This window comes from Rutidosis leptorrhynchoides, chromosome 4 (genome assembly GCF_046630445.1).
Source record: "Rutidosis leptorrhynchoides isolate AG116_Rl617_1_P2 chromosome 4, CSIRO_AGI_Rlap_v1, whole genome shotgun sequence".
NCBI lineage: Eukaryota > Viridiplantae > Streptophyta > Magnoliopsida > Asterales > Asteraceae > Rutidosis > Rutidosis leptorrhynchoides.
Genome location: NC_092336.1, coordinates 436,143,474 through 436,157,887, shown reverse-complemented (window position 1 = coordinate 436,157,887; position 14,414 = coordinate 436,143,474). Strand labels below are relative to the sequence as shown.

At 34.5% G+C, this 14,414-nt stretch overlaps 2 protein-coding genes across 2 annotated transcripts; both read left to right on the top strand.

Moving 5' to 3' along the window:
• The first annotated feature begins 5,218 nt into the window (after positions 1-5,218).
• On the top strand, positions 5,219-10,120 carry LOC139844320 (DEAD-box ATP-dependent RNA helicase 38). The gene is made up of 8 exons (XM_071834544.1): positions 5,219-5,536; positions 5,650-5,943; positions 6,487-6,714; positions 7,590-7,655; positions 7,744-8,160; positions 8,247-8,358; positions 9,608-9,693; positions 9,937-10,120. Exons 1-8 carry the CDS (start codon positions 5,297-5,299, stop codon positions 9,997-9,999), a joined length of 1,506 nt encoding a protein of 501 aa, XP_071690645.1. The 5' UTR covers positions 5,219-5,296; the 3' UTR covers positions 10,000-10,120.
• A 1,012-nt stretch (positions 10,121-11,132) lies between these two features.
• LOC139842107 (uncharacterized) lies at positions 11,133-12,273 on the top strand. The gene has a single exon (XM_071832281.1). The coding sequence runs from the start codon at positions 11,133-11,135 to the stop codon at positions 12,000-12,002; it is 870 nt and encodes a 289-aa protein (XP_071688382.1). The 3' UTR covers positions 12,003-12,273.
• Positions 12,274-14,414: the final 2,141 nt, after the last annotated feature.

Genomic DNA, 14,414 nt, shown 5'->3' with positions numbered 1-14,414 from the left:
CTGAACCTTGCCAACAAATTAACTGCAAAAGAAATGTCAGGTCTTGTACAATTTGTAAGATACATAAGAGCTCCAATTGCACTAAGATATGGTACTTCTGGTCCAAGAATGTCTTCTTGATCTTCACATGGACGAAATGGATCAGCTTCAACATTGAGTGATCTAACAACCATAGGAGTACTTAATGGTTTTGCCTTGTCCATATTGAAACGTTTCAAAATCTTTTCAGTATATGTTGTTTGATGTACAAGTAAACCATTAGGCATATGCTCAATTTGTAAACCAAGACAATACTTGGTTTTTCCGAGATCTTTCATTTCAAATTCTTTCTTTAGAAGTTGAATGGCTTCATGGATCTCTTTATTTGTACCTATGATGTTAAGATCATCAACATAAACAGCTATGATCACATATCCGGATGTTGTTTTCTTAATGAAAACACAAGGGCAAGTAAGATTATTTGTATACCCTTTGCTTATCAAGTAATCACTTAATCGGTTATACCACATACGTCCCGATTGTTTTAACCCATATAAAGATCTTTGTAATTTAATCGAATACATTTCTTTGGGTTTTGCATTTGATGCTTCTGGTACCTTAAATCCTTCAGGTATCTTCATATATATATCACTATCAAGTGATCCATATAGATAAGCAGTCACAACATCCATGAGATGCATTTCTAAATTTTTAGAAACTGCCAGACTGATTAAGTACCTAAAAGTAATTGCATCCATAACAGGAGAATAAGTTTCTTCATAATCAATTCCCGGTCTTTGAGAAAAACCTTGAGCTACAAGTCTAGCTTTATACCTTGTAACTTCATTTTTCTCATTTCTTTTTCGGACAAAAATCCATCTGTATCCTACAGGTTTCACATCTTTAGGAGTGAGAATGATGGATCCGAAAACTTTTCTTTTATTGAGTGATTCTAATTCAGCTCGTATTGCTTCTTTCCATTGAGCCCAATCATGTCTATTTTGACATTCAACCATAGATGTTGGTTCTGGATCATCATCATTATTCATGATGTCATATGCAACATTAAATGAAAATTTCTCATCAAGATTTTTCATTTCATTTCGGTTCCATAATATTTTTGAATATGCATAATTGATTGCAATTTCTGTATTGACATCATCAATCTCCTCTGCAGTAGGAGTACTGATTTGTGATTCTTCTTGAACACTTTCTTTTACTTCATTATCAGCTGATTTTCTTTTTCGAGGATTTTTATCCTTTGAACCGATTGGTCTTCCACGTTTCTGACGTGGCAAAGATTCATGAGTGACGTTATTGCCAGCTTTTGGAATTTCAATTCGAGCTGGAGTATTTACTGCTGGTATATATGATTTTGTCACCGTTTTTGTATCTGTAAATGCATCAGGCAATTGATTTGCAAGTTCTTGTATATGCATTATCTTTTGAACTTCTGTCTCGCATTCTTTTGTGCGAGGATCAAGATACTTTAATTGAGGTTCACACCATGAAACATCATTTTCTTTATTTTTCATTTCTCCCCCTAATCTAGGGAACAATGTTTCATTAAAATGACAATCAGCAAAACGTGCTGTAAAAACGTCACCTGTCATAGGTTCAATATACCTTAATATTGAAGATGTTTCATATCCAACATATATTCCCAACCTCCTTTGAGGACCCATTTTTGTACGTTGTGGTGTCGCAATTGGAACATACACTGCACAACCAAATGTTCTAAGATGGGAAATATTTGGCTCTTGACCAAAAGCAAGTTGTAGGGGGGAATATTTATGACTTGCACTTGGTCTGATGCGAATCAATGCAGCAGCATGTAAAATTGCATGACCCCATATAGATACAGGGAGTTTTGTTCTCATTATCAATGGTCTAGCGATTAATTGTAAACGTTTAATCAATGACTCGGCTAAACCATTTTGTGTATGCACATGAGCAACAGAATGTTCAACAACAATTCCTATAGACATGCAATAGTCATTAAATGCTTGAGATGTAAATTCACCAGCATTATCAAGTCTCACCCTTTTAATGGTGTAATCAGGAAAATGAGCTCTCAATTTAATAATTTGGGCAAGAAATTTTGCAAATGCCACATTACGGCTTGATAACAGACAAACATGAGACCATCTGCTAGATGCGTCTATTAGAACCATGAAATATCTAAATGGTCCACATGGTGGATGAATTGGTCCACATATATCACCTTGAATTCTTTCAAGAAACATTGGTGATTCTTTCTCAACCTTAAGTGGTGAGGGTCTAGTTATCAATTTTCCAAGAGAGCAAGATGTACATGGAACCATTGTATCATGATGGATTTTTCTATCCTTTAGTGGATGTCCATGAGTACATTCAATAATCCTTTTCATCATTGTTGATCCTGGATGGCCTAATCTGTTATGCCATAAACTGAATACACCAGGATCAATATATTTTTCGTTAACTACCATATGTATTTCTGGTACATTTATATGTGTATAATGTAATCCAGAACTAAGTCTTGGCAGTTTTTCAACCACATGACTCTTGTCAGTGATACTTAAATATTTCTCATTTTCTGTTGTCACTGACTGATAATCATACCCGTTAAGGTATATGTCGGAGAAACTCAATAAATTTCTGCTTGACTTGGGAGAAAATAAGGCATCATTTATTAAAAATTTTGTACCATTTGGTAGTATGAAATTTGCCTTTCCTATCTCTTTTATCAAGTTAGCAGGTCCTGATATTGTATGTATAGTTCCTTCCGTTGGTTTTAGATCAATAAAATATTTCTCGGATTTAAGTATAGTGTGTGTAGTTCCACTGTCTGCTATACAGAGATCTCCACCACTTGATTGATGTTGTATTCCAGCAAAATTCATATTGAACTTCATATATAAGAAATAAATAGTGAGTACATTAATATTACACAATATTTTAAACGCAAATAGATAGTACTGAAACATTTAGCAAACATAATGACAAAGACAGACGATATTAAATCGTTTATTTTTCAAAAGACACACAACTTAAACATTCAAGAAATCTTCATATAAATCAGATGGTTTCTCAGTGACTGTTGGATCAATATTATCCACAAAATTTACTTCCTTTTCTTTACCTTTCAGCGAATCCTGATACATCTTAACAAGATGTTTAGATGTTCGGCAAGTATTAGCCCAGTGGCCCATTCTACCACATCTGTAGCAAGATTCTTCAGAATTTTTAGAAGAATTTTCTTCAACATCTTGTTTAATGGGCTTGTTTTGTGGTTGATATTTATATTTTCGTGGATTACTATTTCTTTGACCACCACGGCCACGACCACGACCACGTCCACGTCCACGCCCATTACCATTACCATAAGGATGGTTTCTACCATAGTTATGGCTTTTGGCATGATGATGGTGATGGTTATTATAACCACGACCTTGCCCGCGTCCTTGTCCCTGTTTATAATTATTTGCAGTATTTGCTTCAGGGATTGCAAGTGTACCAGTAGGACGGGATTGCTGATTTTTCATTAATAGCTCATCATTTTGCTCTGCAACTAAGAGATATGAATTAAGTTCAGGATATGTTTTGAACTTTAGCATTCTCAAATTTCTTTGCACTGTGATGTTTGCAGCATTCATTGTGGAGAAAGTTTTCTCCATCATGTCTGCATCACTAATTTCATGTCCACAGAATTTAAGTTGTGAACATGTATTATACAGAGCTGAGCTGTATTCATTTACTTTCTTAAAGTCTTGGAACCTTAATGTTCTCCATTGTTCCATTGCAGCTGAAAGTAAAATTTCTCTTTGATTATTGAATCTGCTTTTGAGACCTTCCCATAAAACATGGGGATCTTCTACAGTCACATAATTATTTTGTAAGCATTCATCAATATGTTGATGAATAAAGCAACATGCCGTAGCTTGTTCTTTTTCAGAACAAGTGTTGTTTTCATTTATGGTTTCAAGAATGCCCATTGATTTAAGATGCATTTTTACTTTTATAACCCATGGCATGTAGTTGTTTCCAGTTGATTCTAAAGGAGTAAATTTAAGCTTTTCCAGATTCGACATTTTCTATTATCAAAAATTAAAACAAACATCATGATAAATTAGAGTCAATTTATATTCATAAGTATATAAACATTAAACATAAATTTAATATAACATAAATGATAAGTAGGTGACAGTGTCGACCATGTGTAAGCAATCATAAATAAATGTTATATAACAAAAATATAAATATTAGTAAACATAAATGAAAATTTGGCGACAGTGTCGACCATATATTTTTTCAGGTGGTATAACCGACCTATATCATTCTGGTGGTATAACCGACCATATATCATTTTGGTGGTATAACCGACCATATATCATTTTGGTGGTATAACCGACCATATATCATTTTGGTGGCAGAGCCAACCATATTTAGTATTAAGATTATCGTGCTGATAACGTGTTATAATTCAGTAGGCTTATAACTACCTTTAGTGGTTTGATTCTTGATGTTATAATTCAGTAGGCTTATAACTACCTTTAGTGATTTGATTCTTGATTTAGAATACTAATAATGAAGTGTAAGAACAAAGATGATAATGGAGAGAAAGAAAGAAACACTTTGTAAGTGTGAGAAATGGTGCAAGTTTAATGCTTGCATTCATGAGTATTTATAGCCTAAAATCTCAATATAAAAATACATACTTTGTGTACCAAAATTGACTATATGTATACACCAAAATTGACTATCCATATCTATATTATTATTATTATTATAACAGTTTACTAATTCTCGAGTTTCTTTCAGTGTTATTATATATAAATAACAATTAAAGTGTTTATTTTAATAATTAAATAAACTAAACTAAATATTTCAATTCAAAAAATAAATTAATTTATAATTTAAAATTGAACGATTTTGAATTTTAAATAAATCAAAATTATATTATTAACAAGTTAGCTTAAATTATAAGCAGAAACTACTCTCTCCGTCCCACCACAAGTGTTCACATTTTCATTTTGAGATGTCCTATTTCAAGTGTCCATTTTGTGTTTCAACCAATGAGAAGAGGTTATTCTGGAGAGAGAAGATTTCTGATCGGTTGAGAATGGAGTTAGTGGAATTTCCTAAAACTGTGTGCAAAAAGTAAGTGGACACTTGTAGTGTAGTAGGACGGAGGTAAGTATAAACTAAATACAAGTTAGCTTATTTTTTTATAAGCAGAAACTAGTAGAACTATAAATAAATTAACAACCGCTAAACCTCATTCTCCTCCAATCTTCTTCCAAATCTCAAATCAAATTCAGTCTTTAACTCCACCATGGCCGACACCGATTCCGCTGCCACCACCACCGCCAACACAACCACAACCACCTCCCCGATCCCCAAATCCACCGTCGTCGGAAGATGGGCCGACGAACCCGACGATATCCCCGACGAACCACCGTCTACTTCCTCCGACGCCACCGCAGACGAAGTTAACCTCAGCTCTCTCGCCATCGACGAATCAAAAAAACTCAACAACTTTCTCGATGATCCAGAAGATTCCAACATTCAAGCTGTAATACATCACTCAATTTCTCAATTTCTTAATTTCTGTTTCAATTGAAGTTATTTATATGTATATTTAGGGTTTTGAAAATTAGGGTTTGTAATCAGTGATTTTGTTTTTAGGTTACTTCTGGAGAGACACCGTATACGTCTGCTGTAAGATTTGAGGATTTGAATTTATCACCAGAGTTATTGAAAGGATTATATGTTGAGATGAAATTTGAGAGACCTAGTAAGATTCAATCCATAAGTTTGCCAATGATTTTAACTCCGCCCCATAAGAATTTAATCGCACAAGCACATAATGGTTCTGGAAAGACTACGTGTTTCGTTCTCGGTATGCTGAGTCGGGTCGACCCGAAACTAGGTGTTCCCCAAGCTCTTTGTATCTGTCCAACTCGAGAGTTGGCAATTCAGGTATTATCTTTGTTATAGTTTTCTTTTATATGTAAACATGATGAATTTAGTGTTTATGTAAGGGTGGTTTAGTTATGCTTAGTTATATACCTGAGGGTAAACATGTTTACAGCTATACTACTCCATAAAAGATATATTTTGAGGGGTCGTTCTGGTTTCGATGTGATCATCTTGAAATTAAGGAGATCAGGATTGCACCCATTGGACCATCTGTTGAAATAATCTAAAGACTTAAACTTTCATTGTGTATCTTTTAAACGAAACGATTCTTTTTTTTCTCCTTCCACCTTATATAACCATGTAACCAACACAACCTATTTACGCAAAGATCACTATTAGCTACTAACTACTAGCTGCCACGTTGCGTTTCTACAAAGTTTGTTATATTTGTAAGAGAAATTAAAATAGATAGAAGCTAAATTGAATTTGGTATGTTCAACAACATGTGTCTTTTGAATATAAAATTTATTATATATGTTTTAATTGTACAATCCTTAACAAATAGATCTGATGTCATTTGATAATATGATAACGATGATACAGAATATGGAAGTGCTATTGAAGATGGGAAAGTTCACTGGTATTACGTCGGAGCTGGCTCTTCCTGCCGATAAAGCCCATTATATCCCGATATCCAAGCGAGCACCAGTGACGGCACAAGTGATTATTGGCACGCCTGGTACAATTAATAAATGGATTGCGGCTAAGAAGCTCGGTACATCTCATTTGAAGATTCTCGTGTTTGATGAGGCCGATCATATGCTTGCAGAGGTAATTGTTTGTTTATATTCATGTTATAGTAAGAAAACCATGTTGCTTGTTTTATTTGCTTACTTGGTAGTCTAGAACCTAGATAATTATTAAGTACCTTAAAGCATTTTCGTACTACACATTTAACAAAATGATCATACATAATGATAAGTTGCACATTTCAGAAGTTGTTAATGTATCATTTGCTTTTTTGAGGTAATTACAACCAATTCGAGGTACATAGTGTTTCTAGTAGGAATATGGGTGCATATTATGGCTAGTGGTATGCGGTTCGTAAGGTTAGTCATATTAGATACAATGTTTTGTGCCCTGTGTTTGGAGTTTGACGAATTACATTATTGGGATATGTTAAACGCTTACAATGTGCATATAAGATTTTCAAGAGAATTAGGTTAATTTGTTTAATGACCATTTATGTTAAAGTGAGGAGGCCGCAACTGTATTGTGGTCAAAAGAATAGGCTTTTCATGGGAAGTTTGTTGACTTGGTTACAACTGAAAGTTGACGTAAAACGTAGATGTATATTTGGGTGTTACTAAAGATAATATCTGGTTACCTGTTGTCGTAAACATGGTGCATTATCTTTTGAAAAAACATAGATTGTGATGTTCTAATTCATATGTGCTTTAGGCTTGCAGATAGACCCCACAATTGGATTGGTTATGGGGAGTATGACTTATATTGGTTAAAGAAACCTTACATGCTTTACTTCAATGCTCTTTGTATGATATGCATGGGGCATACCCAAATGTGTAACCGACATGCCTTATATTGGGCTTTCAAAGCCCAATTGCTAATACTAGTGACATATAATTTAGTTTGCTTTTGGGCATTATGATATTTGGCGATTGCTCATCTAGTTTATTTTGGTTTAGAGCGGGTTTAAAGAAGATTCTGTGAGGATAATGAAGGAAATCGTCAAGTGGAGTCCTAAATGCCAGGTTTGTTCTCATTATATTTATAATGATTAATACTTACTATATTGTTTTAATTAAGTCGTACAGTATTATCTATTTTTTGAATGCACAGGTGCTACTATTTTCTGCTACCTTCAATGACGTTGTGAAGGCTTTTGTGTCAAAAATTGTGAAAGATCTTTTTGTACATGAATACAACCAATTGTTTGTGAAGAAGGAAGAGTTGTCTTTGGACTCTGTCAAGCAATATAAAGTCAACTTACCCGACGAGCTTTCAAAGATTATGGTTATTAAGGACAAAATAATGGATTTTGGGGAGAAAATCGGACAGACAATTATATTTGTTCGCTCTAAAAAAAGTGCTGCTATGTTACATGAAGAACTCGTTAAATACGGATTCGAGGTAACAACAATTCACGGTAATCTTATACAAGAAGATAGAGATAAGATAGTCAAAGAATTTAAAGATGGGTTGACTCACGTTTTGATATCAACTGATGTTCTTGCTCGAGGGTTTGACCAATCTCAGGTTTGCGTTCGTGTTCTCCTCTTCTAAGTTATATGCTTCATTTTGGTTCTTATTTATATTTAAATATGTCTCTTTTTTTTCATTAGGTGAATTTGGTAGTAAATTATGATCTCCCGGTAGTATATAATTCTCCTGAAGAGCCTGATTATGAAGTATACTTGCACCGCATTGGTAGAGCGGGAAGGTTTGGCCGCAAGGGTAATACTTTTTTTATCCATCATTCACACTTTTTTTTATTAAGTTATTTTAATTTTAATTGTTCAATATTGGTGTCTAGGTGAATGGGTTTGGTAAAGTGGTAACGTGTTTACACGAGTACTTTTTTCTGCGAGTCAAACTAGGCTTGGCTTGTTCGATTGACTTATTATCATTTTTTTTTCTTTCTAGTTCAATGCAAGGATAGATAACAATAAAAAGTTCTCGATATAACTATGCTGCAGGCCGGCCTGTATGCAGTAATACATTTTTGGTGACTTTTGACATAGATAACCTACGGGACCTATCTGACCCATTTACTTTTGGGTTGATGTTCATGTTCCGACTAGGGGTGTAACCGAGCCGAGCCCGAGCTTGGCCAGGCTCGAGCTCGGCTCGTTTAAATTTCATAGAGCTCAGCTCGATTCGAGCCTAATATTTTAAGCTCTAGCTCGGCTCGTTCGATATTTTACAATTTTGGGCTCGAGCTCGACTCATCAATAACACAATCTTATTTTTCTTTATATTATTTAAATTTTTATGTTTCATATTTATTGTTTTTGTAACTTTATCCACATATAATAATAAGATTTACTATTATTCTTTCAACCATTATTGATATAATAGTAATTTTTGTATAATTATATATTATATTCTTAGAAAATTACAGTAATATTTTGGTGTATATAAATGTAAAGCTCGTTTAGGCTCGCGAGTCTGTTCGAGCTCGAGATATGAAGCTCGAGCTCGTTTTCTGAACGAGTTTTAAACCAAGATCAAGCCCGGGCTCGAGCTCGTTTAGGCTTGGCTCGAATCGAGCTTTTAACGAGTCGAGCTCGAGTAGCTCGGCTCATTTATAGCCCTAGTTCGGACTTATTTGCTTGAGATAAAATATTAAACCAGTAGTACCCTTTATAAACAAATGGGACAAAATCTCAACTCTTTTGCTAGATTGTAGTATGTGCCTAGGAAGCATGCTAAGAATTGTTTATGTAATGCGCATATTTTGACGTTCTCGATAACACTGAGAACAGGGTGTGGCCTACTTAATTAAATTGTTGGTTATCTTTACGAAACGTCTCTTTACTAGGATGAAATGAATGTGAATGTTTGACCAGATTGAATTCTAGATGTCATGTACAGATTGACAATATTTTTATTTGGGGTCGAGAACTTGGGAAATGTTGAACACTCCATTATCAACTGGATAATTTCACTGGATGCTATTTTTACAACTTTCATAATGTAACAGGTGCTGTATTCAACTTGCTGTGTGGTGAAAGGGACGATAGGATCATGGAAAAAATTGAGAAGCATTTTAATCATTATGTTTCCAAGGTAAATTACTATGACATTCGATACATTTTGTTGGTCATAAAATAAACTATAATAACTTCTGCAACCTGTTTAATGATATGTTATGGTGATGCATATATGGTATAAAATTAGACCAAGGGACTTTGCAAATTCCGTCTCATATTTAGAGTTAGGTTTTAGGGAACGTGTAACTTTGCGGGTTGTAGACTTTCTTATTTTATATCAAGCCCTCGTAATGTGTTATCTTTTGTGCATATCATGTAGGTGCGTTCTTGGGAAAGCGACGAAGATTTTAAGGATGCATTGCAGAAAGCCGGTTTAATGTAGAGCTTATATAAAAATGTGTGTTCGTAATTTTAACATGTTCTGTTATCGTTCCTTGTGGCTAAACTATGACTAAAATTCCATTTAATTTGTGAATCGGTTCATTTGTTTCTTGGTTGGGAAATGAGTTTTGTTTACGACTAGTTGCTATTTATTTGCTGAAGTTGGAAGCTATGGAACCTGTATTGTCGAAATATGTATCTTTATATATCTGCCCACCTGCACCATTGAGCAATTTGATGTTTTGGATGTGTTCATACTTTTGAATACTTACAAATGTATCAAGAGTTTGTCATGTCATGCGCTGCGTGTTACTTATTATTACTCTTATGTGCGCTTATTTATTTTCTTCGAGTATGTAAGACGTGTGTTTTGATCAAATATATTATGCACAAGTATGGTGCCATATGGGTTTACTTCAAATGTGGATCATATATATCATATGTTACAACAAGGAATTTGTTTTTCTTCTGCAAAATTAACTAGAACTACGCAAATGTGGGAAATAATGAGGTAAGAATTTAAAATTCACCACATGACAAAGTACGATTAAAAAACTTGGGCTTCAATGATCAATCTGACTATTGGACTTCGTACATATATGAATATATGACAATACACTTTCATCTGAGTATAATAATTTAACTTTAAGCAGTTTCAAAAGGCTTGGCAAAATCCTCCAAGAAGTCACCATCAACCAAATATTAGTAGTATATATTTAGTAGGTTCTCGATCTAACTAAGAATTGATTAAATAGATAAAGAAATCAATATTATTGATTAAATAGTCAACTAATTCTAATTCTGTGAACCATAAACCAAACTACAAACAAGGCAATCTCTTAGATTAAGCCAAGTCACTCAATGCAATTTTCAACATCATACCACATGGCCAAATCATGACCATTCTTTCACAACTCTTACTACCTTCCAACAAGTGTCCAACTACTTTGGTATCGTCCCAACAACTTACACATTTTTTTAACCATAAAAATAGCCACTTGTTTCATACACAAAAAAAGAACAACTCTTAAACAAACCTAAAAAAAGACAAATATATAAACAAATACACAATCCAAATACACCCTTAATCTATCTCACTTTAGTTTCATAACAACAATTATTATTATGGCAGCTATGGAAGATTTAGGATCATCATCAACAACATCATCAACCTCACAAACTTTTTCCACAAATTCCTTTTTTACACCTTTACTTATTTCCATTATGGGAATTGGTGCAACTGGTTTATCTATACTTTTTTACCATCTTTTACTTGTTAGATATTGTATGAGAAGACATGCAGCAAGAATGGCAGCATTACATAATCTTAATGGTGAAGAAATACAATCTGGCGTTGATGAAAAAACCCTTTTAACAATTCCAATAATTACATATAAAAAAAGTGATTATGATGAATCCGAATGTGCGGTTTGTTTAGGTGATGTTGAAAATGGTGATAATGTGAGGTTGTTGCCAAATTGTAAACATTTGTTTCATGTTAAATGTATTGATGAATGGTTTGTGGGACACACGAGTTGTCCGGTTTGTCGGGTTCCGGTTGTTTCACCGGATGACGAGATTCGCGGTTGTCCGGTTTGTAGATCGGTTGGGGCAGTTGTTGATGACCGTACGTCTGTTGGCTCTGATGAATTTACATCGGAATCAACGGATAGTACGGTCAGTGTTGATGTGGGTGCTAATGATGGGCCCATTAGGCCCACATTATCGTCCAGGTCACCACGAATAATGCTTAGGCATTGTCATTCATTGTCTTTGCCTAGGGAAAAGATGGGAAGGTTTGTTGGAATGGAATTAAAAAGATCTTTGTCAATGGGGCAAAGTACTAATGTGATTATTGATATTAATATTGATAATGTGGATAAAGATTGCAAGTATTATTCGTCGTTTAAAGATCAATCGATTAGACAGTTTCAACGTGTGAAGGAATCGCTTAGTCGAATTTGTGTAGGACAAGGTCAAGGAAATGGCATTCTTCCATATTGAGAATTGAGATGTATTGATTTGTGATTCTTGGATCATTGGTCTAGCGGTATTGCACTACAATTTTGGGGTTCCGAGTTCGAGTTTAAGCGAGTTCAAGTCAGGGGTGGACAATATAATATGTATATAATCATGAAAGAGTGTGTGTTAAAGTGTGTGACTTGCCTTTCAAGAAAATTTATTTGCGCTTCTTAAATTCTATTTAGTTATTAGGGGCACAAGATATGCTGTTGTTCATGCTATGTGAGAGATTGCTTATTGTAAACAAACTTGATCACCCTATAGATGATGTGAATAACCCAAAAATTATTGGTTATGTGATTTCATTGCACAATCTTTTCATGATTGATCTTGATTCTTGGCGACGGGCCAGATTTGGATCGTATAGGGCAAATGTTTGTACCTGGCATTTCCTACTCGTGTTTCTTGTTTTTTTGCACTTTTTTAGGTGCCGTTTGTTTTTTAAGATGTTTTAACCTGAAGATCTGTGAACCACATCTGTAGAGAAGATGTGGCATGAAAGTCTGCTAGTTGAACATCGAAGACCGTTTGTTTTTATGTCTGCTAAAGACTATTTAAAATCCTGAATTATTATAATTTTTTGTTCATTATATTTTTTAAATTTAATATACAGATTGTTAACAAATCTAGTTACTAAAATCACAAAAATACATATAATTAAAATATCTTATTTTTACAATGCAATAATCAATGGAAATTGACCGATTTGTTAAAAGCACAACCATACACTTATTTTACTCTCAAAAGATAAAGGGAATAAAGGTGTTTAGAGTCGAACTCTTCAACATCAACTGAGTTACAAATATTATCAGATCAGTGTACATTTTTCTCATTTTTAAATCGATACTCAAGATGAAAAGAGATGGTTACAACAAAACATTAGAGTCATCCCCAAGAAAAAAAATTCCTAAACCTTAAAAAAATCAAAATGTGCTGGAAAAAAATAACGATTTAGAGCCGGAGGTCGTGGCGCCGCTACCGGAGGTGATGGTTCTGTTGCCGGAGGTGGTGGTACCGCTGCTAGTGGTTATGGTTTTGCTGCCGGAGGTGCCTGTGCCGGAAACGCTAGGTAGGTGGAAAAGGTTGGAAGTGAATGGGATATGCTAATACAAAAGACTTGATAAAATGTCTTCTAAAGTGTGAAGCTATATTTTGGAGCTGCAAATATGAAGATATTTGTGTTGGTGATTTTAGCATGATCCAACATTCATTTTAGGGATTGGATTACTATGTTGAAAGTGTTTTGGAACCATTGATACGTTACACGAATTCGGAGAGTGTGGAGTACACGTTCGTAAAACGTGAGATGGTTTGAGGTATCATTTTGGACTTGGAAATAATATTTGGAACTTAAGGAATGCAAAGCGCGACTTGAAAGGCTAAACACGCTTGAAAATAAGCTTAAACTTAATTTTGGTGTGCAGTAGCTTTAAGCCGCGGTGCGGCTCCTGGGCCCGCGGCGCGGCTTAAAGGGTGATTTTCATTTCGAGAGTTTTGCATGTTTGGAAGTGTTGTGCTTTGTTAGCCCGCGGCGCGGCTTAACACTGAACTCGCTGAAAAGGTGTCTTTTCAACCCAAAAAGCACATTTGAACCCCAAATGTTTTGGGGTTGTTCCAGGGCATTTAAACTGCGTTTTTACATGTTTTTAGACCATTTTAAGTCTAAATACATGAGAATTAACTTCTAAGTCACTAATGAGATGACCCGTCCTAATCCATAAGGACGAATACAATAACATATGATTACATCGCGAGGTATTTGACCTCTATATGATACATTTTACAAATATTGCATTCATTTTTAAAAGACAACCTTTCATTACATCGAAAGTTGACATGCATGTATACCATTTCATAATATCCAACTTATAAATGACCTAATCTGTCATTTACTTAATAATAATCTCTATTGAACTCAACGACTTGAATGCAACGTCTTTTGAAATATGCCATGAATGATTCCAAGTAATATCTTTAAAATGAGCAAATGCACAGCGGAAGATTTCCTTAATACCTGAGAATAAACATGATTTAAAGTGTCAACCAAAAGGTTGATGAGTTCATTAGTTTATCGTAATCAATCATTTCCATAATTTTAATAGACCACAAGATTTCCTTTATTCAATAATCATACACTCGCAAGTGTTTAAAAATCATTCATATGGATTGAACACCTGGTAACCGACATTAACATAATGCATATAGAATATCCCCAAACAGAAACTCGTCTGTATAATATAAACTCGAAGTACTAAAGCATACCATTTTCCAGTATGGGGGGAGTTAGTGCACGTAGATCTACCTTTATGATTCGCGTCAATTATGGTGTTTGTTCCCTAATTCTTAGGCTACCAAGCTAAAAGGGGTGATATTCGATTCGATAATCCAACCATA

Excerpts from the sequence above, each read along its gene's own strand:
- LOC139842107 (XM_071832281.1), top strand. The coding sequence starts at position 11,133 with ATGGAAGATTTAGGATCATCATCAACAACATCATCAACCTCACAAACT.
- LOC139844320 (XM_071834544.1), top strand. The coding sequence starts at position 5,297 with ATGGCCGACACCGATTCCGCTGCCACCACCACCGCCAACACAACCACA. Across the intron at positions 5,944-6,486 it reads CTCGAGAGTTGGCAATTCAG|AATATGGAAGTGCTATTGAA; the intron begins GTATTATCTTTG and ends ACGATGATACAG. Across the intron at positions 8,161-8,246 it reads GAGGGTTTGACCAATCTCAG|GTGAATTTGGTAGTAAATTA; the intron begins GTTTGCGTTCGT and ends TTTTTTCATTAG.